Source organism: Drosophila eugracilis, unplaced genomic scaffold, assembly GCF_018153835.1.
Source record: "Drosophila eugracilis isolate 14026-0451.02 unplaced genomic scaffold, ASM1815383v1 contig_367, whole genome shotgun sequence".
Lineage (NCBI taxonomy): Eukaryota > Metazoa > Arthropoda > Insecta > Diptera > Drosophilidae > Drosophila > Drosophila eugracilis.
The window spans coordinates 4,286,602-4,313,212 of NW_024573224.1; the positions used below are offsets into that span (position 1 = coordinate 4,286,602).

General features: G+C 40.6%; 7 protein-coding genes across 9 annotated transcripts; 6 read left to right on the plus strand and 1 right to left on the minus strand.

Moving 5' to 3' along the window:
- The first annotated feature begins 219 nt into the window (after window positions 1-219).
- LOC108113541 (laccase) lies at window positions 220-2,373 on the plus strand. Its single transcript, XM_017224136.2, is given in 3 exon segments — window positions 220-279; window positions 281-2,002; window positions 2,060-2,373. Coding segments are annotated over 3 exon segments (2,025 nt in total). The 3' UTR covers window positions 2,303-2,373.
- A 379-nt stretch (window positions 2,374-2,752) lies between these two features.
- LOC108113563 (lipase 3-like) lies at window positions 2,753-4,403 on the minus strand. Its single transcript, XM_017224156.2, has 3 exons — window positions 4,236-4,403; window positions 3,452-4,180; window positions 2,753-3,391 (listed from the first exon to the last, which is right to left on the minus strand). The coding sequence occupies exons 1-3, from the start codon at window positions 4,401-4,403 to the stop codon at window positions 2,987-2,989; spliced, it is 1,302 nt and encodes a 433-aa protein (XP_017079645.2). The 3' UTR covers window positions 2,753-2,986.
- Window positions 4,404-4,899: 496 nt separating this feature from the next.
- Window positions 4,900-6,318, plus strand: LOC108113567 (lipase 3). Its single transcript, XM_017224159.2, has 3 exons — window positions 4,900-5,064; window positions 5,120-5,848; window positions 5,907-6,318. The coding sequence occupies exons 1-3, from the start codon at window positions 4,900-4,902 to the stop codon at window positions 6,288-6,290; spliced, it is 1,278 nt and encodes a 425-aa protein (XP_017079648.2). The 3' UTR covers window positions 6,291-6,318.
- A 676-nt stretch (window positions 6,319-6,994) lies between these two features.
- Window positions 6,995-8,422, plus strand: LOC108113513 (lipase 3). The gene is made up of 3 exons (XM_017224104.2): window positions 6,995-7,158; window positions 7,236-7,961; window positions 8,018-8,422. Exons 1-3 carry the CDS (start codon window positions 7,015-7,017, stop codon window positions 8,411-8,413), a joined length of 1,266 nt encoding a protein of 421 aa, XP_017079593.1. The 5' UTR covers window positions 6,995-7,014; the 3' UTR covers window positions 8,414-8,422.
- Window positions 8,423-12,120: 3,698 nt separating this feature from the next.
- Window positions 12,121-26,559, plus strand: LOC108113595 (sodium-coupled monocarboxylate transporter 1). Of its 3 annotated transcripts, none has more exons than XM_017224248.2 (10): window positions 12,121-12,232; window positions 12,675-13,281; window positions 15,203-15,362; window positions 15,930-15,995; window positions 16,106-16,157; window positions 18,569-18,791; window positions 18,904-19,153; window positions 19,214-19,597; window positions 19,654-19,841; window positions 19,900-20,184. In XM_017224248.2, exons 2-10 carry the CDS (start codon window positions 12,791-12,793, stop codon window positions 20,132-20,134), a joined length of 2,049 nt encoding a protein of 682 aa, XP_017079737.2. In that variant the 5' UTR covers window positions 12,121-12,232; window positions 12,675-12,790; the 3' UTR covers window positions 20,135-20,184. The 3 variants fall into 3 exon arrangements, with proteins under 3 accessions (XP_017079737.2, XP_017079736.2, XP_017079738.2); XM_017224247.2 differs by lacking the exons at window positions 18,569-18,791; window positions 18,904-19,153; window positions 19,214-19,597; window positions 19,654-19,841; window positions 19,900-20,184 and adding exons at window positions 16,456-16,678; window positions 16,742-16,991; window positions 17,166-17,549; window positions 17,619-17,806; window positions 17,867-18,237; XM_017224249.2 differs by lacking the exons at window positions 15,930-15,995; window positions 16,106-16,157; window positions 18,569-18,791; ... (2 more) ...; window positions 19,654-19,841; window positions 19,900-20,184 and adding exons at window positions 24,630-24,695; window positions 24,756-25,030; window positions 25,090-25,339; ... (1 more) ...; window positions 25,844-26,013; window positions 26,073-26,559.
- On the plus strand, window positions 20,349-22,398 carry LOC108113597 (sodium-coupled monocarboxylate transporter 1-like). Its single transcript, XM_017224251.2, has 7 exons — window positions 20,349-20,402; window positions 20,458-20,509; window positions 20,911-21,065; window positions 21,124-21,373; window positions 21,448-21,828; window positions 21,884-22,056; window positions 22,116-22,398. Exons 2-7 carry the CDS (start codon window positions 20,483-20,485, stop codon window positions 22,357-22,359), a joined length of 1,230 nt encoding a protein of 409 aa, XP_017079740.2. The 5' UTR covers window positions 20,349-20,402; window positions 20,458-20,482; the 3' UTR covers window positions 22,360-22,398.
- On the plus strand, window positions 22,397-24,464 carry LOC108113596 (sodium-coupled monocarboxylate transporter 2-like). Its single transcript, XM_017224250.2, has 8 exons — window positions 22,397-22,588; window positions 22,647-22,698; window positions 22,757-22,824; window positions 22,897-23,051; window positions 23,104-23,353; window positions 23,455-23,835; window positions 23,903-24,072; window positions 24,143-24,464. Exons 1-8 carry the CDS (start codon window positions 22,583-22,585, stop codon window positions 24,405-24,407), a joined length of 1,347 nt encoding a protein of 448 aa, XP_017079739.2. The 5' UTR covers window positions 22,397-22,582; the 3' UTR covers window positions 24,408-24,464.
- Window positions 26,560-26,611: the final 52 nt, after the last annotated feature.

Consider the following 26,611-nt stretch of genomic DNA (forward strand, 5'->3'; position numbering starts at 1 on the left):
CAGTGACCTATTTTCATTGGATTTACGCATTCGGCCAAACGAACAACCTAGTACTATATTAATTATATCTCTTTAAACTCCCATTAAAAGCAGATAACTTTTTATGGTGTTTCACCTTCCATTTGTTTCCTGATTGTTCAATATTTTCGAGCTTATCAAATTCAGCTCAGCTTTAATGGCCATTACGTGCGGCGCATGCGCAAAGGTCTGGGTCGCCCAATGGGCCAAAACTTTCTTCGTCGGCTGTCGACGAATCTACTGACCAGTTGCCCGTTGCGGTTTCGCGATGTCCAAACGCGAAAGTAAGAGTTTTCCCAGCCAGGTGCTGATACTAGTGATTTTCATTTTGAATCAGGCTCAATGTGAGTCCTTAGAGGAGGATATCTCTCAGCCTAAGTTCGAATGGCCCTCGTTTGGATGGATGCGTAATAAAACCACCAAAGTAAAGCCAGCCTTGGATCTGAAGAATGACTATAGTCAAATGGAGTTGGCCAATTTTGGAGACTTTGATCGTCATCCATGCAGAAGAGTTTGCCAGCAGGGGCAATCACAGAACTGTTACTATCAACTGGTGGTTCATAATTACCAAAGACTTGGCCCGGAATGTCAGAGGTGTCAGTACGATGAAAGAGCCTGTGCAGCGGAGCATTGCATTTTTGGTGACGGAGTGGCTAATCCCGTGATGGCTGTTAATCGCATGGTTCCAGGACCGCCTATAGAGCTTTGTGAAAATGACACAGTGGTGGTGGATGTCTTAAATTACCTGGGTGAACCAACAACTATGCACTGGCATGGCATTCATATGCATAAGACTCCCGAAATGGATGGTGCACCCTTTATCACCCAGTACCCCGTGCAACCTGGTGAGGTCCAGCGTTATGAATTCCAAGTGGATCGCAGTGGCACGTTGTGGTACCACAGCCATGTGGGTTGGCAACGTGGATTTGGGGTGGCTGGTGCTTTGATAGTTCGTCAAACGCGACAGGAGAATCAGCATTCGCAGCTTTACGATTACGATCTAGTGGAGCACACCCTTATGATTCAGGATATCTTCTACGAATACAATCTTCAAGATGTACGCAATATCCTGGTGAATGGCAAGGGCCGTAATCATCTAAGTCAACTACCTGATAATGATAACCGACATCGCTATGAAAGACTTCGAGTTACTCCTGGCTATCGTTATAGAATGAGAGTTATCCTTAATGGCATATTCAACTGTCCCGTGGAGTTCTCCATTGAACAGCACAAGCTCTTGATCATAAGCACCGATGGCAATGATATTGAACCAGTCCTGGCAGATGGATTCTTCTTGACCTCAGCGGAGCGTTTTGATTTTGTTTTGGATGCCAATCAGTATAACAAAAACTATTGGATCCGTGTTCGAGGTTATGAGCAATGTGAGAGTCGGAATCTTTATCAAGGAGCAGTGCTTAGCTATCGAGGATCAGCTAGATCTAAGTTGCCAGAGGGCGATATCGTGTACAAGCAGAGTAGGTCTGCAGAAGATCTGATATTGGTGAACGATTTTCGCTTTAAGCCTGCGAATTCATCGATCATACCCTCTCTTCGGCAGTCCTTGGATAAGGATAATAATGTTGGTACTGTAGCGCTGCGATCAGTGGATCCTGTTCCGTGGAGTCGTTATACCAACTTCCTCACTCATTACTCCAGTTTCGGTTCGAGAACGGCACCCAATGGGGAGATGCTCTTTCAGATCGACGATGTATCGTATAATTCGCCGGGAATATCCCTGTTGCAGGGCAGGCATCTCTACCAGGATGATGGATACTTCTGTAATAAGAGCTCCTTGGTAGCACAGGGGCGTAACTGTGAAAGGGAGCTTTGTGAGTGTGTTCACGTTATGCGACTTCCGGCCTATCGTCCTTTGGAAATGGTTGTGGCCAATTATATGGACAGCACCCATCCGTTCCATATACATGGCTTTACATTCCGTCTGGTGGGTCAGGGAGTTCTGGGAAATCTTAACGATCTGCGCAATGTAAGTTATTCAAAATCTAAAAATCTATATGAAAATTTGTATATATATTTCTTACAGATCCGGGAACTTGATCGCAGAGGGCGTCTGCCTCGTTTATCGGATGATAGTGCAGCCGTGGCCAAGGACACGGTACAGATTCCAGGGCAGGGTTACATTATCATTCGCTTCCTCTCGGATAATCCTGGATTCTGGCTATATCATTGCCATGTTGAAGCACATGCCGTTCAAGGAATGGTGGCGGTCCTAAAGATCGGTGAGGACCATCAAATGAAAAATATTCCAGCACGTGTCCGTTGTTAAGACAAAATACCTTTCTATACATTAAACTTGAGGCTATCTTGAGCTTGAGTCACCCAATTTTGCCAAATGGAAATACAAAATAATTTATGTGCATTTAATTTATAATAATTTATTGGAAATACAAATATTCTTTACTTTCACTGTAAATTTGTGCGTTTCTTATCTGTAACCACCTAAAATCTCAACATTAAAAGTGGGATTAACCCACTTACTTAACTCATTTCCCACGCATTAGTACGTGTATCATAAATTAATTGACATTTCCGAAAATTACCACATTAATTCAAAGAAACTAATCGTGTCACCTTAACTTATCGGGTTTTATAAGGCACTTGAAAACAGTTTTCCTAATCTATAGGAAGAGTTTACCCCCATCGGATGAGGCGGTATATCAGATTATAAAGCCATTTATAGATTCAGCAAGGTAGCAGTTATATATTTTATGACCTCTACTTATATATAGCGTAATTGCTTTTTGATTACAAAAGTCGGCTTAGATCCAAAGAATTTAATATGCATATGAAAAAAGGGAATGTCGAATGTGAAGTGCAAATCTGCTAGACTCTTTTCAACGTTGAAGTGCGTCTACTTCTTAATGTCTATGTTGCATCCGTTAAAGATAAGATAAGTGTAGATTTTGTTAGTATTTACATATTTATAAAATATGATAACTTGGAAACTAAACTAATTGACAGAGGCGGACTCTGTTCTAGCCTCGTACTCGTTCATGATGGCTATAATGGGTTCGTTGATGTAGTGACGTACTTCCCAGTTGTTGGCAAAGTCTCCATGATCCCACAGTGGATCCTCCATATGATGCATAACCTTGTTGGGCAGCGTTTCCGCCACTCTGAGAACGTCTTCCACTGCAGACATCTCATCATTATCGGAATACCATAGATGCATCTCAGTTGTTATCAATTCAGTGGGATAATCCGGAGGGCTTTCGGTTCCATATACCTTCAGATTCTTTTTGGTTCCAAAGTCAAACTGACGGAAGTGTCCCGATTGATGTTCCTGCATGTAGTGCAGAATTTGATCCGTGGATATACCGGCGGGCATAGCTCCAGAGATCACAGAGTTGGCAGTCTACGGGGAAATAGTTAATGATTAAAGTTAATCCTAAAAGGAGTATTTGTTTAGACTTACGGAATTAGTTCTTCCTTGATCAACAGTGGTTTCACCACTACTGCTGCTGCAAAAACTGGAAACAATTGATCCTGGAAGACAAACACTGTACATGAAAGCTAAAACGAAATCATTGTAGGGCAGAAACTCCTGAGAGCAGAAGAGTTTTGAGTAGACATTGTTGAAGCCCAGATATGGAGACAGCGAATTGACCATAGAGTCATCCATGTGATCCATAAAAGCTACCGGAGCCAGCATATGCGCCGTTTTAACCTTTTGGTTATATTCCGGTCTGGAAGACATTAGCACAAACATCACGGTTGTGCCTTGAGAGTGCCCCACGTAGTGGATACCATCCTGACTCTGTCCATTTTCCGTGGACAAGGTGTAATCAATGGCAGCGGCAATGTCATAATATGCAATCTCGTGCCAACTGAATCGCCAAAAGTCCGGATGATTTATAGATCGGGTTGTGTGGTTTCTGGAGTATCTGTTTCCCCGAGCATTGCCCATCCAAACGTCGTATCCTGCATCGGACAACAGGAAAGGAAGGGCATCGTCAGGTCCTAAACTTGGCCAGACATCGGAGCTGCCAAAGAGTCCGTGCTGAATAAAAGCAATTGGTCTTTTTACATCCTGGTTTTGCAGGTTGTGAGAATAGGGAATTCGAAACAGGCTGGTAATATAGCCATCCTCAGTGGTCACGTAATGCCGCTCTGCTGGGTAGCCATGGTCTTTAATATAGTAAGTCTAGAATTAAGAATTATGCTATTATGAAAATTATTTTATAATGTTGCGTTCTTACCGTATCGGGCGCATTGGCCAATGACAAATGTGCATCTGGATTATTAAACAATTCGTAGAAATTTATGACTTCCACAGGATCCTCGTTAGTAAGAGGGGCACCTTGGACAACCGTCGCCCAGAAAATGCCTACTAAGGCAAAGAAAATACCGATGTGAGATCTACACATGTTGCGACTAAACTACTTCGAAAATACGTAAAACCTGAACCTTTTAAAGAATGCCACCCAGTACTTGGGGAATTTGCTAATTTTGATAAAAACCGATCAGCCAAATTAGTCAATTAAATGGTTATAAACCGAAGTGGTGGGTATAAAATGAAATTTCTCCCACGGGAAGGTTTATTGTTTTAGGTAAAAACGCAGATACGCAGAGTTATTGGCTATAATCGTAGTAGAGGACCCTCTTCTTTTGGGAAACCTATAATATAATCATTATGGAAATCTTTAGTTTACTTAAATAACAGATGCTCTTATTTTTGTAAATATATATAAAGGTGCTTGTATGTGAGAATGATTATGATATTCCCACCACTTGAGTTTATGGCCATTTAATTGGCTCTTTTGCTGATCGCTTCGTATCAGAATGGGCACTTTACTCGAGTACCCTGTAGAAGTCTTTATAAGGGCGTGTTGCTCTGCATTTTTGCTATAGTTAACTCGCAAAATGTATAGATCTCACATATGTGCCTTTGTTGCCTTAGTGGGAATATTTATAGGATTATTCGTCCAAGGAGCTCCACTTGATAATGATCCTGTAAAGATTACAAACTTCTATGAGTTGTTTAATAATCCTGAGGCGCACTTATCCCTAACTGATGGCCCCGATACGGTAAATTCAATAGGGAATATTATTATTATTTTATTACAAAATATACCTTCTGTAGACTCACTTTATCGGTGAACATGGATACCCAGTTGAACGTCATTATGTAACCACCGAAGATGGGTATATAGTCAGCCTCTTCCGGATTCCCTACTCCCACAACCTTCAGAATCAGGATGAAAAGAGGCCAATTGTTTTCATCCAACATGGTCTATTCGCCAGCTCTGATTTCTGGCCAAGTCTGGGACCAGACGATGGTCTTCCTTTCCTGCTTTCCGATGCTGGATACGATGTTTGGTTGGGAAATGCTCGTGGAAACAGATACTCCAGAAATCATACATCCCGCTCTATAAATCATCCGGACTTTTGGCGCTTCAGTTGGCACGAGATCGGATACTTCGACATTGCCGCTGCCATTGATTACACTTTGTCCACGGAGAATGGAAAGGACCAGGAGGGTATCCACTATGTGGGACACTCGCAAGGCACAACTGTATATTTCGTCCTGATGTCCTTGAGGCCGGAATATAACGACAAGATTAAAACCGCCCATATGCTGGCTCCGGTGGCTTTTATGGATCACATGGATGACTTTATGGTCAATACCCTGTCTCAATATCTGGGCTTTAACAATGTCTACTCAACACTTTTCTGCTCTCAAGAGTTTTTGCCGTACAACGATTTCGTCTTAGCTCTCATGTATAGTGTTTGTCTCCCAGGATCAGTTGTTTCCAGTTTTTGCAGCAGCAGTAGTGCTGAAACCTCTGTTGATCAAGGAAGAACTAATTCGGTAAGTTTAATCTGTAATCTTCTTAAGATAATTTTAGTAACCGAATATTTTCCTATAGACTGCCAACTCCGTAATATATGGCGTCATGCCTGCTGGTGTGTCCACAGATCAAATTTTGCACTACATGCAGGAACATCAATCGGGACACTTCCGTCAGTTTGACTTTGGAATCAAAAAGAACCTGAAGCTATATGGAACTGAATCACCTTCGGATTATCCAACTGAGCTGATAACATCCGAGATGCATCTGTGGTATTCAGACAATGATGAGATGGCTGCAGTGGAAGACGTTCTCAGAGTGGCGGAAACGCTGCCTAACAAGGTGATGCATCACATGGAGGACCCACTGTGGGATCACATGGACTTTGCCACTAATTGGGAAGTTCGCCAGTACATCAATGATCCGATAATAGCGATCTTGAACGAGTACGAGGCAAAGTGATACGGACAAAGTCCAAATAATTAGAGTTATTTGTATTTAATTCGCATTTTTGTAAATCCGAGCAATCCAGTCGTATCTTATCATTAGCGGATGTAGCTGCTACTCACTTCATTATTGATCAGATTTGCACTTGACACTCGACATATGCATTCTCCATATGTACATATATTCCATTCATTAGATCTTAGCCGACATTTGTTATCAGAAAGCGATTTCCCCATTTACAAGTAGGGATCGTAAAATATATAACTACTGCTTTTTAAATCTATAAATGGCTTGGTAATTTAAAACAGTGAAGGGGGTACATATTTCTGTAGATTACCGAAACTGTTCTTCAAGTGGCTTAAATTGCTGATTAGTAAGTTAGTTCTTAAGCACGCCAATTGGTGTATTTTGTTTTTGGAATTTCTGTCATAACTTTAAACAGATGAAAACGTTGTATAATACATAAGTTATATATATCTTAACTATTGTATTTCATTATAAAATTAAATCATAACATAAAGCTTTTAGTAACTAATAGTGTCTTTAATCCATATTTTATAACTTTTAGATTGGCGCCTTCTATTTTTTATGGATTATCTTGACATTCTAAATATATATAATCGAAACACTGATAGTAGGAGCTACTTGAAACTAAACCACTTAGGGAGCTCTACAAAACCAGAAAGTAATTTATTTGCCAACGGTCAGTTGGCATCGGACCATTGAAAACATAAGTAGAATGAACCGATTTACGGGTGGTTTCCTTGTCCTGGCTCTTCTGACCGTGGGTGCATATTCCGCAGCCTTAGATGGGCCTATCAATTTCTTTAAACTCTACGATAATCCTGAGGCTCATGTTAGTCTCAAGGGTAAAGAGACTACGGTAAGTGAAAAAGTTATAGAAAGCGAAAGGTTTTATACTGCTTGGTTGTAAATTTAAATTTATATTCAATTTCTAAGGCTGATCGCACTGCCTCCCATGGATACCCTTCAGAGCACCACCACATCACCACCGAAGATGGTTACATCCTGGGAGTATTCCGAATTCCCTATTCCCATAAGTTGCAAAACCAGAACGAAAAGCGACCAATCGTCCTCCTTCAACATGGATTAACAAGCTGCTCGGATGCCTGGATTTTGCAAGGACCCAATGATGGTCTGCCATACATGCTAGCTGATGCAGGATACGATGTGTGGATGGGCAATGCACGTGGAACTTCCTATTCCAGGAACCACACCACTCTTTCCACGGAAAACCCAATCTTCTGGCAATTCAGTTGGCATGAGATTGCCATCTATGATATCACAGCCATTATTGATTATGCTTTACGGACGGAAAATGGTCAAGGTCAAGATGCCATCCATTATGTGGGTCACTCTCAAGGAACTACGGTATATTTTGCCCTGATGTCAACGATTCCAGCATACAACTATAAGATTAAAACCGCTCACTTGTTTGCCCCGGTGGCTATCATGAAGAACTTGTCAAGTCCATTGGTGCGATACTTAGGTCCCTACTTAGGTCATCGAAACGCCTATTCCATCCTGTTCGGGTCTCAGGAGTTCCTGCCTCATAATGAGTTCGTTATGGCCTTGTTCTTCAACATTTGCCAGCCGGATATCATGTGGCGTCCGGTGTGCGAAGGTGCCATGAAGAGCCTTTATTCCGGGGGTCGTGTAAATATGGTAAGTATAAATGGAAAAGTGTTAATATTATATAATAATATTAAAATTGAAACCAGACTGCTATGCCAGAGGCCATGGCAACTCACCCTGCGGGCTGTTCTACCGATCAAATGTTGCATTACCTACAAGAACAACAGTCGGGTTATTTCCGTCAGTATGACCATGGGACCAAGAAGAACCTTCAAGTCTACGGATCTGAAGAACCCCCAGAGTACCCCGTGGAGCTAATCAACTCCTTGGCGCACTTGTGGTATGCAGACAGCGATGACCTGGCCGCTGTGGAGGATGTTCTACAAATAGCCAACCGAATGCCCAATGCGGTGTTGCATCACATGGAGGATCCGGAGTGGAATCATGGTGATTTCGCCCTGAACTGGGAGGTCCGTAAATATGTCAACGAGCCAGTGATTGCCATCATGGAGGAATATGAGATAGAGTACAGCCGTACGTGATTGATAGGCTTCTCAATCTCAGGGGAACTTTAGTTATTTTAAGTTAACAGATAAGCTAGTTACACTTAAAGAAACAATATTTAAAAAAAAGTTATAAAACTCAGTGATATTAAAGTGTTTAAAATGTGATTTTACTTATATGGTTAAACCATTTCTTGGAGGACATTTTTGCACCCGCGTTAAATATATTGTGTATTTTACTTATCTAATTGTGGCTAAAACTTTCCCCAATAACAAATCTAGACAGGAAAAATACTTGACCTTAGCCTATGTTTAAGTGATAAGATGATAAGATATTTACTTAAACTCTCGGCAAACTTTAGCTTATGTATAGCCAACTTTTCAGACTCTTTTCCTTGTAACCACAGGCACTTTTCAGTCCACCCGCCCACTTCACCCATTTGGACAGAGAAATACATTTGATTTTTCCACTCGAGCAACTTCTGATTGCCAGTTGATGGCCGACCAGCTGAAAGAATAATGCATATTCAAGCTTTTTATTCCCATTTCATGGTTCTTGGCATCATCGCAACTCCCCAAAGAACCAAGTCGATTTCTGGGCTTGTGTCTAAGCATAAATGCCCCCGGGTGGATATGTAAAAAAAGGCCGAGTAAGATATTAGAGCATAGTCTGGCTTTTGGCTAATGGATGTTGTTAGATGGCAAGTTCAAGGCCACGATTTGCGTGGGCTATGAATGCCACCATGGCAATCGGGATTTGATTTAATTGGTCTTAATTTGTGGGCCGTGTAATCAATGGCACTGAATAGTTCTGCTGAGCCGCAAAGAAATACGCCTGCCATTAGTTAACTGGATTAATTGAAGTGTACATGGCAGAGCGGTAATTTAGGGATTGTGTTTTCGCTTTTTAGGTAGAAATTAAATTATATTTTCCCTCAGCCTCTCTCGGGCAAAAAGTTTTGCAGCGCAGTCAACGAGGCGTGGCAAGTAAAAAACACACGGAAGCGTTAAATTGGCTCAAGTGTGCACAACACAAAATACACACAAAAACTATAAAGAAATGTAAACAGGAGGGATGCGATTTCAAGATACCCAGTGTATACGAAGGTGATTTTGTTCTGAGATAATGGAAATTAAACGCCAGTTATGCATTTCGTATTATGTAACGAAGTGTTTTTTCTAGTTCCTTAAAAATTAAAATTCATTTTATTAACTATTGAAAATGATATAAAATGTAGTTATATAGAAAATAAGCAAGTCTGGGTAGCATATCCTGTTTAACAAACTTTGAAGGGGAGGTGGAAAATTCTCTCTTTCTTTTTTATTACTGTTTATATTTTCCCGAGTTTAATATCCCCTTATGCTCATCAAATACCGAGTATAAAGAAGAGAAAACACACAAGAAAAACTAAAAGGAGCCAAAGTCAAGGCAACTGCATGGCCCCTTAGACCAATGGAGGTGCAGTTGCAGGCGGAAATGGGAAAATTTCCAAACACTAACTGCACAAACATCTAACTGGCTTCAAAGAGGAGAGGAGATGAATCGCGAAAGGTGAGTGGGCGTGGGCGAGGGCTTCCCCTGGAGTTAAACTTTTGTTTTTGGCGCCAAGTCATAAGGCCAGAACAGTTGGGGTTTTCAGACAAATTAAGCCCAAACAGAAAGGGTCAAGTGCTGCTTCTGCTGTTGGTGTTCCCACTTTTTGGCCATTATTTTGCATATGCTAAACTCGGTTTTTCATTTTGCTCGTCGTATAAAAATAATTAAATTTTTGTAGCACTTTCTGGCGTCTATTTTGTTTTTTTGTTTCGGTTTTTTTCCGGCGCCATATTTACAGTGGTTTTATATTGCGGTTGCCATTGGCCGCTATCTATGGTTTAGTTCAGCTCTTTAATTCCGCGCATAAGTACGGTGCACACGCTTACGAATTTAAATATGATTTTATCTTTTTAGCTTTACGACTATTGTTACATTGTTCATCATCGTTTTTTCTGGGTGGTGTAATATTCTTTTGTTTACTTTTGGATCTTCTCTGGTATCTAATGGGGCTGATTAAGGCTATAAATAGAGCAGAAGAGCTTTAGAATGGAAGGTCCCATTTCATAGTTTTCATTGGCTTATATTATATGAAGGTGATAAGGAAACTGATTTAGGGACATAAAACTTATCCATTGGTCTAATTTTCTTTTGTTTGATCTCGGATTTTAGTTGGTATCTAATTGGGCTGATTAAATCTATTCATAGAACAGGGATGCTTTGGAATGGAAAGTCCCATTTAAGAGTGCAAAATGATCTGCTTTTCTAAAGATCTGATAATGCCAGAATGAACTAGTAATTTGCAAATTTATGTGCCTATCTCTGCTACTTTAGTTCACCTACGCAACCTGAAAGCAATTAACTTTAAGAGTGCTTATTCTTAGTTCCTGTTTTAAATCCCTATTAAACTGACCTTCCCTTACACATAATAACAGTAAGTCCTTTTTGCTGCTCCTTTTCCCATTTGAAGGCTGTCCTTACTTACAAGGGATTACCTCAGTAAAAGATTACCCAAAAGTCAGAGTCACGTTGTGTGCGTTTTGTAGGTTTCCACAAATTGAATTTACCTCCTTGGTTCGACCCTGCAACAGACGTAAGTAATTGCCGTAATTGATTGTCAAAAATCAATTAGTTGGTGTGCTGGCTAGTTATGATACATATATATATGTAATTCTATATATACATAATACCTTACAACATATTTGGTTTGTGAGGAGACCAGCCCTGCAAGTGCAGCTGACTGTTGGAGGCAAACATAATTGGTGCACAATTCAAGAGATGATATCATAGCCATTGTGCGTCCATTAATGTGCATTAAATCCAATAAAACAGATGAGGCTATTTTTTGACACTGACCTAATCTTTATTGGATTGAACTTTAACTTGATTCGATAGTTTTTGGATGTTGGATAAGGCCATGGCTAGCTAACTTTGTTGGCCATTTTCGAAATTCAATTTGTGTCCCATTCTGTTGCGTGGCTAAAAATCCAATTGCTGTGAAATGAATTGCCACGATGTCGAAATTCAGACCTGACCTGGGATGGCTATGGATGCCATTGTAGTATTTAATTAGAGGCCCGTGTACATCACGCATACGTCACGTCGTACCCTTGACTTCTGAGAGTATTTGGTAAATACTAGGTATTTCCGTCTAATCTTCGGCAAATACAATGACTTGGCCCACACTTCAACGCCTGGTTACTATATTAAAGTAAAGTCAGTCACCATCATTATTAGATTTTTATCTAAAACCAGTAGCCACCCGTTTGAGTTAGAACGTGGCCTTTTATCATGGAAATTTTCGCGCTTTTTGAAGTTGTAAACAGTATTTTAAAAAAATGTGAAAATGTGAATTGCGCCAGGGATATGCATTTTTATATATTACTTAGCACAGGGCAATAAAACCACAGACGCGACACGTCCGCGTACAAAGAAAGTAATTTACTATCTGGCAGAGATCGTGGGGCTAAACAAAGATACACACTATCACTCTCCGAGTGTGGGGGGTGTGGACGTATACTTATCTATCTATCTATCCAGATCCCAGATCCGACATGCCCCTGGCAATTTAGGCGATAAAGCCTTACACAAAGCCTCTGCCCACACTCTTACAAGATTTGTGTGAATTACGATCGGCCAATCTGATGATGCTGATGCTGATGCTTTGTCACCAGATCTTGATAAGATCTCCGGAGATCTCTAACTCAGCCAGCGGCGGAAAATAAGTTCAGTGCTCGGCGGTGATTTGGACCATACACTTGTGTGTACTCGCAACCAAATCGAATTGAATTATCCTGAAACCGGAACTCAAGGATCTTGAAAGCGTGCGTGCTTAAAAATTGTTTAATAAATATACCAATTAAAATCAATTAATCTCCTTAAAAGTGTTCGGCCTGACTTTAGTTTGTGTTCGAATTCAAATATAGTTTGTTTTGCCTTTTCAAAGTAGTTTGATTTATAATATTAAAAGATAAAGACGTAAAATTTTTAACACTTTTTAACCTTGAATGCATTAAGGTCACTTGAGTGTTAGAGATTCATAATGTTTTGAGATAGGTGCGTTAAACATGACTTCATAAATCATTTGTCTAGACAAGAAATTCAGGGATCAAGCTGTTCTATAAATTATTTTATAAAATAAAACAAAGAGAATTAGTTCTTTTCTTACTTTTTGTCCTTGGTCAACCAAACCCTTTTAAGTCGACAGTGTCCTTTCATTTCGAAATACTAAAAATAACCTAATTCGAAATTGAATTCAATTCACAGTGCTTGTGCGTGTGTTAAACTAATGCAAAAGTAATCAAAGCCAAACGCATTAAAGCGACGCGGCTGGAAGTCAATAAAAATAAACTACATAAAAGCAACTTGCGGTGCCGGAAATAATGTCAACCACTGCCGATCCCGTGGCGGTGGGGGTAAACTCCCCCGTGGAGGCTGTTGTGGCCAAAACCACCACAACGGTGGCCAATGCGATTGCGAAGACAGTGGCCGTAATTAGCAGTACGGTCTCTACTAGCTCCACAACTGGCGCCACTCTCGCATCCACAACTACTTCTACGCCCACTCCCATTCAATCATTACCCCCATCCCTGGAGGATGGCGAGGAGAAACTCAGCGTGAAGGATTTGAGCCAGACCCTGCAGCATTTCGGCATTGTTGATTACTTGGTCTTCATAGCTATGTTGGCGGTCTGTGCCGTTATCGGCTTCTATTTCGGGTTTATCGAAAAGAAGGAAAAGAAAAAGAAGCTGGGCGAGAAGGATGGCGGTGGGGCAGCAGGCGTTGAGGAAAGGCGCGGCTCGGAGGCGTTGGACTACCTGGTGGGCGGACGCCAAATGAAAGTGTTTCCGGTCGCGCTGTCACTTGTGGCCAGGTGAGTTACAGTTTCGGCAATGGCAATGTATATGCAAATGGTAAATTGGCCCTGCGTATTTTATTCTGGCCCGGCTAACAGGATGTGCACAGAGAGAAAGGATACAACTTAATTTAAGATTCACTTCATTAAAAATACTATAACAGATTGCTTAAAAATATTAGCACTTTATGCTTAATTTTATTTTCTAATATTAATTTAGAAAAGTTAAGAAATCATTTAAATGCAAATACTTTCTCAACATTGATTTTCCCTGTGCATACCTGCTTAATTACTTTTGACACGGCCAACGAGAAGGTGGAGAGTCCTAAATGAAAAAGTGGCAGGAAGGAAATTGAGGAAATTTATTGTTCAGACCGCTTTAAGCCGGGATAATCCTCGAAAAATTGAATGCGGTGCATTCATTTGAATTGCGGCTAATATTTGCACAAATTATCGTAATGGGCTTAACCCAAACCCGGCAAATCAATCAAAATATTTTCAGTCATTTCGCTTAACTGCCTGCCATTGGGCCAAACGTGCGTATACGTAATCTAAGCAAAAATAAAAAGGAGATTATCTGCCCCAGACCAGCATTGTCTGGCGAATTGTTTGGCGAGAACAAACAGTGTAGCGTTTTATTTAAAAGTTTCCGACACAAGACTGGGCATTGCGTAAACAATATTCATTGTCAGGGTCAAGCTTATTATGGATGGATGGGTGTTGCTGGGGATGCCTTTGGTTTGTTCTGATATTGAAATGGCTTGCGGAACTTTTCGGAGTAAATATATCTGGCATATAAATACAACTTAGCAGCTCACAGTTTCTAAGCCAGATTGAAGTTATTTAAACTTGCGCCCGGCCGCAAACTCAAATAATTTGCCCAAATTACTTTTACTTTGCCGTTCGTAGGGCAGAGTGACCTTGGTCCTGTTTCTTGGCAAAGGGATGGAGGATGTCTTCTTGTATTTGACACGTTTTGGTCAAGCACCTTTTGAAGGGTGCGGTCCCTTTGTCTTAGCCGTCGTGTTGTCGTCGCATTAATGACCAGGCCGACAGGACCTGTTCCCCGAAATCCTGGCTAGGCGCTCTTGGTCATTTGCCTCGCCCGCTGACAATTGTTTCGTGAGCCTTTTATTGTTATGGCATTCTATTTGTTGTCGTTTGCTTTTTGCAACAAATTCAGCCAACGTGCTTTGAATTACAATTACATGCCATCATTTTTTTCCTCTATAAAACGCCCTTTGTTCCTTTTGCAGATTTTTTCAATTTTTTTAAAACAATTTGTTTTGGTTGTGTGTGTGTTTGTGTCTGCATACTTTAACGCCGCTTGTTATCAACTTTTAATGGCATTTTTCTCTCAGCCATCAACTTTGTGTGTCTGTGGTGGCAATTCATTTGTCTTGTGGCCAAAATTGAAATGATGATTGTTATGGACATTAATCATTAAAATCAGATTACCAAATGCACGGCCCAGGAAAAGTTTTCTTTGTCAAATGCGACTAGACATGATATTGTTGATTGCATTCAATTCAAGATAGTATAACACGTGCGCAAACTTGTTTGGCTTGGATATATAAAAATGTATTTTTTTCCAAAATTAAAGCATCTTTACTGTAAAAATAGAACCAATATTTAATATTCAATGAGGTGTAGCAATGCCCCTAGCCATTGCCAATCGATTAACTTAAGTTTTTTTTTTTACAAAATTTTGCCCACCTTCGTAATATCTTTGACCAACAACTTGAGTGGCCCCAACTTAATTCAATTAAAAAATTTCCTTCAAGTTGACTTTGGGATGCTGGGAAAACCGAGAAAAAAGAAAGGAAAACTTTTGCCGAAGCAAAAATAGATCCTGATCAATCGGTTGGCAATTAGCGTTGCTGAACTTTAAGCTCCAGACGTAATTAGCGTTAACTAATTTCTTGTGTTTCGCTTTCAGCTTCGTGTCTGGAATCTCGCTCCTGGGAACTTCGACGGAGATCTATGTGTATGGAACGCAATATGCCTTCATTCTAATCACTCTTGCCATCTCTGGAACCATTTCGTGGTACATCTTCCTGCCTGTATTCTGCAATCTCCAGCTGACATCAACTTATGAGGTAAGCAGAACGTTGTCCAATCTGAGAATAATGTGTGTGTTTACCTATTGGTCTGCATGTTACGCATTAATTCTATGTTTCTGAGTGTACGAATTTGGATTCTTTTGATATTCGATGGCATGTTAATGTGTAAGTAAGGCTAAAGCCAAACAACCAGCAGGGAGTACATGTTCTATAGTAAAATAGCAAAACAAAAAAAAAAAACAAAAACATAAAACAGGGGACAAAACCAGGGTGCAATCAGCTGTAAGAATTCTTTGAATGCCAGTTTATTTGCATGCCATAGATATAGACACGAGGTTTTGGCGCACAATGGCTGGCCTGGTTGCAATAAGCTTGAACAATACCAATTGTACGGGCTGGCATACGTATGGTCGTAGTTTATAAGTTGGTGCCTGGCTACATGTTGTATGAGTAATAGTCGATTATGTATGCGCCGCGTTGCTCCACCACACACACGCACTCACACGATATGTCGGTGTGTGTGTGTGTGTGTTTGCGTGGGCAATCCTTATTGTGTGTTAACCGAAAGCCGACAAACCATTTGGACAAAAAAAATATTTGCAGTATTTCGAGTTGCGCTTTAACAAATCGGTTCGCCTGCTGAGCTCCGCCTTCTTCACAGCTGCAAACGTAAGTATAATCTAATATTGAGTGAAAAGAAAAACATTCAAGCTTTTGAGATCCTGAAGGAGTGCTCTTAAAGTTACTTTAATAATTACTAAAGAGTTTTATTTTCCCAGCTTATCTGGCTGCCTATTGTCATCTATGTTCCTGCGTTGGCCTTTAATCAAGGTAAGAAACTTCTATCCTACTTAAAATCATGGCTACACATTCTGACGAGATAACCTAGTTATTCAAAATTGGTTTTTCATATTTCAAAGCAAAAATATTGTCAAGAACCCTTAGATGACATTGACTTTTTTTATAAAATATTTCCTATTTTGTCTTTCTTTTCAAAGCAATCATAAATGAAACCCCCAAACTTCCTAATCCTGCTTGTTAAAGATATAAACTAACACATTTAAACCCTTTTCCATGCAAAAAAATATAATTTTTCTTGTCCTTATGTGACTACTGTGCACTTTTGCAGTTACCGGCGTAAATATACATGTCATCACGCCAATCGTGTGCCTCGTCTGCATTTTCTATACTACTGCCGGCGGGCTGAAGGCCGTTGTCTGGACAGATGTGATCCAAACCGTCATTATGATAGGCGCGGTTATCTTTGTCATCATAAAGGGTACTCTCGATGTGGGCGGACTAGGCGTGGTTATTCAGAGAAATTTCGATGGAGACAGAATCGAGATACCAGAGTGGGTGAAAGCTGCTTTATTTTTCTAGCTCTATATAATAGATGAACACATTTTGCCAAACAGATTCACTCTCGATCCCAAAGTTCGTATGTCTATGCTGGCCTTGTTGGTAGGAAATGTTGGCCATAATGCTTACCAATTTGGCTGCAATCAAATGATGACTCAGCGATACCTGTCCCTGCCTGGTGTTAAGCAAATGGCACACACGTCTTTCCTCTTCGTTGTAGGATTGATTTTTTTGTATTCTCTATGCTTGTACAATGGTCTCCTGCTTTACGCAACGTACTACGACTGCGACCCATTGACCACAAAGGTTAGGAAATATTATCTCTAAAATGGAAAGGAAAATCGATTTTAAACTCGGCACTAGATTTTATTGGAATATTAACCTTCAATTAAGGATATATCCTAGCCTTTGGAAAGTCTGAGTTTAATTTCGATTTCTCCTGTTTTACGATTTACTTTTGAATGAGAAACTGAATTTCAGTTGGCAGTGGCCAAGGATCAGTTGGTTCCCCTGCTCGTGGTTCAATCCATGAGCTCATTCCCTGGAGTTTCCGGAATGTTTGTTGCTGGAGTGTTTAGTGCCGCTCTCAGTTCCCTATCTACGGGTATGAACTCCCTGTCCGCTGTTTTCCTGGAGGATTACATAAGACCTTTGTCAAAGAAGCCGCTTACCGAGCACCAGACCGCTGTTGTCATGCGGGTCTGTACAGTGGTCATCGGAGTCTTGAGTGTGTCCTTGGTCTTCGTGGTCGAACGGATGAGTTCCCATGTCCTTCAACTGGGCATTACTATTGGTTCCGTGGTCCAAGGTCCGCTCTTTAGCCTCTTTTTAATGGGTCTTCTTTGTCCAAGCATCAACTCAAAAGTGAGTCTCAATTCAAAAAAGAGTTTTGAAAGTCTTCAAGAACGTAACAAAATGATTATTTTGTTTAAGAGTGCTATTGCGGGATCCATTACGTCGTTCATCTTCATGGCCTGGCTTACTATTTCGGCCCAAATTGCCATTAACTCTGGGGAAATTCATGCTGCGGAAAAGCCTGTCAGCATCGAAGGCTGTGATTATGAATTTGACCGTTCCCTGGTGACCCCTGCCAATGCCACCATTCTCAGCAGCGAACCTGCGTAAGTTCCATCGAACCTTCCTAACTTCCCCCTTCTCATCATCTAAGCCTAATCCTACAGGTCTCTTAGTTTTGCCGAGCAGCTGTATCACATATCCTTCATGAATTACACGACTATGGGGGGCATCCTCGGTGTGATTCTAGGACATCTGGCCGGCTTTGTATTTGGCCGAAATAATGCCGATGACGTGGATGATGCGTTGCTCGCGCCCATCATGCACAAATTCAGGAAACCCAAATATTCCAGCGTTAACCTGACCGAGAACTCTTTGGCCAAACCAGATGAGAAATCATAGAAAAAACTTTAATTATTTAAACATTTTCTTTTTCTAATATCTACTAATTTTTACCCATGAGAACAGCCCCATACGAAATGTGTTTTGTTGAGAAAATATCCGAAGTGTACTTATCAATAAAATCCGTGATTTCTTATCTTTTTTTGGTGTTAAGTTAGATATTTTCTATTCAATCTTAGCAATCAAACGTCCGAGTTCTTTAACATTTTCCAGTAAGTGCTTCTGAAATTATAACTTATCACTAATTTTATCGGGCTCTTGACAATCCTAAAATGTATTAATTTGAAACTCTTTTTGATTTCATTGCATGCATGCTTTACTGAAGCTGAAAAGTAACCAAAATTTCTAAAGAATCAAAAGCTGTATTTTTTCGGAAATAAGTTTCAGCTTCTTTAAAGGTTAAGGCCCGAAACTTAAAGGCCTTTAAAAACCGAGCGCCACGTGTTGACTTTTGTGCACTTTTCCAGTTACTGGAATAAATATACATGTCATCACGCCAATCGTGTGCCTCGTCTGCATATTCTACACAACTGCCGGCGGGCTGAAGGCCGTTGTCTGGACAGATGTGATCCAAACCGTCATTATGGTGGGAGCGATATTCTTCGTCATCATCAAGGGCACCCATGACTTGGGTGGACTAGGCGTGGTTATTCAGCGGAATTTCGACACCGGACGAATGGAATGGCCTGAGTGGGTGAAAATTGTTTACTAGGGCGAGTATCACACATGGCAATAATCCTGCCAGGATGTGTGGTACACGGTTTCCCCTGCCTATTCATAACCTGAAACATTTTCAAAACAGATTCACGCTGGATCCCAAGGTGCGAATGTCCATGCTGGCATTGTTGGTGGGCAACGTGGGCAACCACGTCTATAATCTTGGCTGCAATCAGATTATCACCCAGCGATACCTGTCCCTGCCCGGAGTCAAGGAGATGGCACAGTGCTCGGCCGTTTTCATATTTGGATTGGTTTCTCTGATGGCCATCTGTGTTTATAATGGTCTCCTGCTGTCGGCGACGTTCTACGACTGTGACCCGTTGACCACAAAGGTTAGCATTTATTATCTAAACCATTTTCAAAAATCTTAATAACTTAGAACTTACTTTCAGTTGGCAGTGGCCAAGGATCAGTTGGTTCCCCTGCTCGTGGTTCAATCCATGAGCTCCTTTCCTGGAGTACCAGGAATGTTTGTTGCTGGAGTGTTCAGTGCCGCCCTTAGCTCCCTATCAACGGGCATGAACTCCCTGTCTGCAGTTTTCCTGGAGGATTACATTAGACCTTTGGCAAAGAAGCCCCTAACTGAGCACCAGACTGCTGTTATTATGAGAGTGTGTACTGTAGTTATTGGAGTCTTGAGTGTTGCCTTAGTCTTTGTGGTCGAACAAATGGGTTCCCATGTGATGCAACTATCCATGACCGTAGGATCAGTGGTTCAGGGTCCTCTTCTGGGACTTTTCGTGATGGGCCTGCTGTGCCCAAGCATAAACTCGAAGGTAAGTCCTTTAACTATTCGTAAAATTGTGGTTTTTATATAATTATTTCCCTTAAGAGCGCCATGGTGGGATCCATCTGCTCTTTCTTCTTCATGAGTTGGCTGTGCATTTCGGCGCAATTGGCCATTAACTCCGGCGAAATGAAATTCGAGGCCAAGCCAGTTAGTGTTGAAGGCTGTGACTATGAGTTCGAACGTGACCTAGTGACTACTGCTAATGTTACTACTCCCTTGTCAGGATCTGAGTAAGTTTCTGCAGTTGTTATCAGGTTAATAACTCATCTCTTGAGTTTGTTTCCACAGATCGCTTAGTTTCGTTCAGCAGCTATACAACATCTCCTTTATGTTCTATAGCGTCTTGGGTGCCCTTATAGCCGTAACTGTCGCCCATTTGGCCGGCTCTGTTTTTGGCCGTAATAAGGACGATGATGTGGATATTGATCTGCTCTCGCCCTGCGTTCGGGGATTCCAAAAGTCCAACTATTCCAGTGTAAAATTAAATGAGAACACCTTGAAAAATGTCACTGAAAAGTCGTAGAAAAAAATTTCTTACCTTTTACATGTCAATAAAATATACTCTTAGCAGCACTTTAAATTTTGTTCAGTGAAGTTAGTAGTCGAAATTTGTAAATAACTGATACCAGCATCTTGAATTTTTGCATCGCATGACACAAAATTTTGTCTAAGTAAGCTTAGTAATTATATATGTAAAATCTAATCAATATTCCTTAAACCTTTAGTACTTTCAATTGCGCTATGGTGCTGGCATACGCAATTTGGGTTCGGCCCTCTTCATCGTAGGAACTGTGAGTATATAAGCCTCTAAAGTATCTTTACACACATTCCAATTTTCATTCGCAGATGCTCTGGCTTCCTGTGGCGCTATATGTACCGGCCATCACCTATAATCAGGGTGAGTTTGAGTTTGGATTTGGCATAGCAATTTCAATTTACTGTCTGCTTAAAAGTGCACTTGAGGAAAATTTTCCAATATACTTTTGAAATATGCTTATGCTTATTTCTTACTTAAAGTTAGGTACTTTAATTGGATATAAAACGAAAACTTTCTCTCTTTATTCGTAAACTGGCACTTTTAAGCTATTTAACCTGTAAAAATATCTTTGATTTTTGATCAGTGCTTGCATAGAAATAGTTCTGTTTATTATTATAAAATCATCTTTCAGTAACTGGCACTGGCATCCATGTAATTACGCCCATTGTCTGCACTATCTGTACTTTCTACACGTGTGTGGTGAGACTTAATTAAATTTGGCTATCAACTTGTTGGCCAAGTCGAAGATTTTGTAATTTCAGGGCGGACTGAAGGCTGTCATCTGGACAGATGTCATTCAGAGTTTCGTGATGTTTGGTTCCATTTTGGCGGTTTGCATAAAGGGCACCTTCGATGTGGGCGGACTGGGCGTGGTTATCCAACATAACGAAGACGGCGGACGTCTTAATTTACCGGAGTAAGTCTACGTGATGATTAATTTACTCGGTAATTTTGTGGTCATTCTAAAATGACAGGTGGACATTGGATCCCACAGTACGGTTGTCCATGTTGTCTGTGATTTTGGGTGGCACCCTGCATAAGATTCAATCCTCGGATGTCAACCAGGTGTCCATTCAGCGATTCCTATCCCTGCCAAGTTACGAGCATGCCAAGCGATGTATGCTGGTCTTCACATTGCTCTTGGTGTTCCTTCTCAGCTGCTGTAGTTATATGGGCTTGGTGTCCTATGCCGTCTACCACGATTGTGATCCAATTAGTACTAAGGTGAATTGCTATTATTTAATCATAATTATTTTTTAGCTATTATTCTTAGAATATTTACTAAATATTCTTACCAGTTAGCTACTGCCGTCGACCAACTGCCTTCTTTGCTAATGATGCGAACGCTGGGCTCACTACCTGGATTACCAGGACTCTTTGTCTCTGGGGTTTTCAGTGCTGCCCTGAGCTCCCTTTCCACGGGCCTTAACTCCCTGGCTTGCGTCATTACTCAGGATATCGTGAGACCATTATTGAAAAAACCGATGACCGAGCGCCAGACGGCTTTTTGGTTGCGGGCCATTGTCGTTGTTTGCGGATTCTCCTGTCTTGGCATGGTCAACATTGTGGAGAAGTTAGGTCAAGTTGTTCCATTGGCCACCAGCACGGCGGCAGTTTCTATGGGTCCTCTATTAGGAATTTATTGTATGGGTGTCGGACTGCCTTGGGTGAAAGGAAAGGTGAGTCAGACATTAATGATTGCTTTTTGAATGTTAAACATAAAATTTCTGCCAGAGTGTTCTGGTGGGTAGTCTGGTATCCTTTCTAGCAGTGGCCTGGATATGTGTCAAGGCTCAGTTGGCCCAAATGAATGGAGAGATTCGCTATCCCAAGCTACCCGTTTCGGTTGATGGCTGTGACTATGCTTTTGATAATCATACAGTCCATGATACTATCCACGGGTACAGGTAAGTATGGAAAACTAAAGATCATTCTATTAATAAAAATATATTTTATCTCTTCTTAGTCCCTCTGAAAGAAACGTCTATCACTTGTCCTTCCTTTGGTATACAGCCTTGGGTGGTGTGATTTGTACTGTGGTCTCATTATTAGCTGGTTTGATTTTCGGCTGGGAGGATCTCAACAAAATGGATCCAGCCTTAATCACACCCTGTATGAGACGGTTCTTGCCTAAAAAGAATTACCAGGCTGTTAATATGGAAGATCTCTTTAAGCGCAAGGCGGAAATTGAGACCCAAAATGCTTCTTAAACTTTGTTAATAAAACATTTGTTTTCTTTTTTGTGTAAACGATTTTTATTTAGTTGTGTGTCTTGAATTCCATACCCTTTTTCATTTACCCAATGCATCTTGTACATAACCATGCATCCTATAAACTATTTTTCCTGTTTCTGTTTAATTTCATTTATCTTAGTACTTTGAAAGACGTTTCGATCGACGTGTTCGCATTTTTGGATCCTGTCTCTTCGTGGTGATGAACGTGAGTTCAATATTAAACTTATTTAAACTTGAGTTACTTAAAACTAATATTCTTCTAGGTTTTATGGCAACCCATTTGTATCTATGTTCCGGCTTTAACTTTAAATCAAGGTAAAACTTTTTCCAACTAATTTTATTTTATTTTCAATTTCTTTAATTGCTTGATTAGTTTCTGGGATAAGTGTCAACGTGATTGTACCCGTTACTAGTTTTATTTGCATCTTATACACCAGTGTGGTAACTATTAAGATCATAAGATTATTACATTATTATAAACATCATCTACTTTATAATTTAAAACATTTTTAGGGTGGTATTAAGGGAGTTGTTTGGACGGATGTCATTCAGTCCCTCGTAATGGCAGGTGCTATGATGATTGTCATCATTAAGGGAACTATGGATTTGGGTGGCTTGAGCGTTGTGTTGGATCATAATCGTCAGTTCGATCGTCTTGTGGGTCCAGAGTAAGTATAAAACTCTTCATTTTTAATAATTTGTTAATGATAAAAATTTTAGAATGACCTTCGATCCGACTGTGAGAATGGGTTTCTTTGCGATATTCGTTGGAGGCACATTGTTCAAGATCATGGCAGATGGCATTAATCAGACTATAGTCCAGCGTTATCTAACTTTGCCTAATAATCAGGACGTTAAGAAGGCCTTGATTCTGTCATTTGCTGGTTTTTTGATGATCATATTGATGTGCATTTACATTGGAATGCTGGCATTTGCTGATTTTTATCACTGCGATCCTATTACAACGGGGGTAAGTCCCAGAAAATATATCAACGTTTTTGTTATTTGTTACTTATACCCTTAAAAAATTATTTATATGTATTATTTTTTTATTCTATTATCTCCTTCCAGCTAGCCCGTGCCAAGGACCAAGTCATACCACTTTACGTGGTAAGAAGTGTTGGCCATATTCCTGGTCTCGTTGGACTTTTTGTAGCTGGAGTTTTCAGTGCTGCTCTGAGTTCCCTTTCGACGGCTCTTAATTCACTTTCCGGTGTAATTCTTACGGACTTCGTAGAACCCTACAGAAAGAAGCCCCTGACCGAACGACAAACCGCCTATTTGTTAAGGGGCGTGGTCATTTGCTTTGGTCTGATCTCGATGGCCAGTGTACCGATTGTCCAGAGACTTGGCCTGGTCATGCAGCTGTCCTCAACAGTGGCGGCCATAACTTGTGGGCCACTTCTTGGAGCTTTTTGTGTGGGAATGTTACTGCCTTTTGTTAAGACAGAGGTTTGATTAAGAGCTGGATAAATTTAAAGAAAACTCTTTAAAAGATAATATTTTTCTATATTTTTAGAGTGTTCTCGCAGGCATCTCGTGCGCCTCGAGTTTTACAGCCTACATTGTGGTGCGGGCACAGATTGCCATATTCACAGGAGAGCTGACCTTCCCAACGAAGCCCGTTTCCATAGAGGATTGTGATTATACCTTTGACCTGCCTGAGAACTGGAATGCCACTAGCACGGCGTATGTAATTGTTCCAAGTGGTAAAACTATCTTGAAGACTTTTTAATTGGAATTTTATTCTTTTTTATAGAATTCCAAATGAATCCAAAAGTCATGGCATTCATGAGATCTCTTTTCTGTGGTACGCCACAGTGGGTTCTGTGGGCACTGTACTGGGATCTTTGCTGGCCACTCTCTACTTTGGCCGACAGGATCCCCGTGTAGTGGATAAGGAACTAATTAGCCCAATTTTGAGAAAATTCTGGTATGGAAAATACGAAAGTGTGTCCAGTGAGGAGAATATTAATATCCATGAATCGGAAACTCAGATCAAATTGGAGCATCCTGAAAAGTGATAATAATCCTTAATATTTATCCTGTAAATATATTCATCGTGTATGCAAAACCCATAACCTTGTAGTTTCCTTTTAGCTTATAGAAATTGTTCTGTACTTAAACTTAACCGAATGCTTAGCTTTATTTTTTTTAGTTAACTTATGTAATCATCCTTCAAGCGGGTCTGTCCTTAGTCCAGTAATACTTGCCGAATCCTTACTTATACACACTCACTCTTTCAGTACTTTGAAAGGCGTTTTAGCCGGAGAATGCGCTTGTTTGGAGCTAGCCTCTTTGTTCTGAAGGCAGTAAGTTTAAAATTTATTATATCATTTGTTCGTTTTTATTTAATATTTATATTCTTTCAGATTATTTGGCTTCCCATTGCTGTCTATGTCCCAGCATTAACCTTCAATCAAGTGTCTGGAATTGGCATCCACACCATCACACCTATTGTGGTCATCATTTGCACTTTCTACACCTGCGTGGGCGGAATTAAGGGTGTGGTCTACACTGATGTCGTTCAGAGTGTTATAATGTATGGATCCTTGATCGTGATCATGATCAAGGGCACCTTGGATTTGGGTGGCTTTACGGAGTTATGGAGGATTAACGAAGAAGGCGGTCGCATAAATGCCCCTGAGTAAGTGAAAAATGCTGAATATTTTAATCATATAATGTATGTATTTCCTTATACTTCAGATGGTCTATTGATCCCACAGTTCGCTTGAGTGTTTTCTCTGTCTTTGTGGGTGGAACCTTCTTCAAGCTGCAAAGTACTTCGATCAATCAGGCTACAGTACAGCGATTCATGTCCTTGCCATCGTTGAAGGCCATCAAACAAACCCTCTTCACTTTCTCCATTGGACTGACCCTGCTATATATGGGATGTGTCTATGTGGGCTTGGTTTGCTATGCCACCTACTATGACTGCGATCCTATGTCCACAGGGGTAGGCTATATAGATACCACTATTCAGTACACCTGATTCATATTTTTATCTTTATGTTAGCTTGCTGGACGCCGTGATCAGTTGGTTCCTCTGCTGGTAATGCGTGTTCTGGGAGTTGTTCCCGGATTGCCAGGACTCTTTGTATCGGCTGTGTTCAGTGCTGCTTTGAGTTCTTTATCAACACTCCTCAACTCTTTAGCCGCTGTTATCCTGGAGGACTTTGTTAAGCCACGAATGGGGGGATCTATGAAGGAGAGTCATGTGGCCCTCACTATGCGTGTGGTGGTGGTGACCTTTGGAATTAGCTCCATTTTTATGGTCTATGTAGTTGAGAAACTGGGAATGGTGCTGCAGCTATCGGCAACCCTCCAGTCGAGCTTATATGGACCAATGTTGGGCATTTTCACGGTGGGAATGCTAATGCCTTGGGTTGGCGAAAAGGTGGGTCCAATCTAAAACATTTTCTTAATAACTTTGATAATATTAATTGCTATTTTATTATAGAGCATGTTTGTGGGCAGCATTGCTTCCTTCCTAACCACGGCGTGGATAGCGGTTAACGCTCAAATTGCCAATATTACTGGAAGCTTCAGACACACCAAATTGCCCGTATCCGTGGAAAACTGTGACTATGAATTCGATATGACCCGCTACCTGAACTCTACATCAGAATAGTAAGTTGATTTGGTTTAACCTTAAACATAATTTTAAACAAGCAACATTTTACCTTCAGCGAGCCTCACAGTGGATCTTCTATATATCACATCTCGTTCCTATTATACGCTATGTTGGGAGCCCTCCTCACCATTATAGGCTCGAACTTGGCCACTCTTGTGTTCGGACGTCAGGATGTGAAAGATGTAGACGAGAACCTACTGGCTCCATTTGTTCAGCGCTACATGCGAAAGAACAAGTACTATGAAACTGTGGAGCTCAAGAAAGTAGATGTTTCTAAGCTAGACGAGAGCTCTGATTGAGAAACTTAAGATCGGACTTTGTACTTGGTATTACCATTTATAACGAAGCTTTCCCATGCTTAAACATTTTGTTCCTATTGATCTGTATGAATCTACTCATACTTCAACACATATTTTTTTAATTTCTTTACTTTGCTCATATTATATATTTAATCATCGGTTTATTTGGTTCCTTTTACATTAATTAAACTTTAAATTAGCCAAGAGGCTTGGTTTATTTGTATTAATAAATAAAAACCTAAATTGTATTCTATTTTAAAATTCTTTTATTTATTTCATTGGTTTTGAATTATCT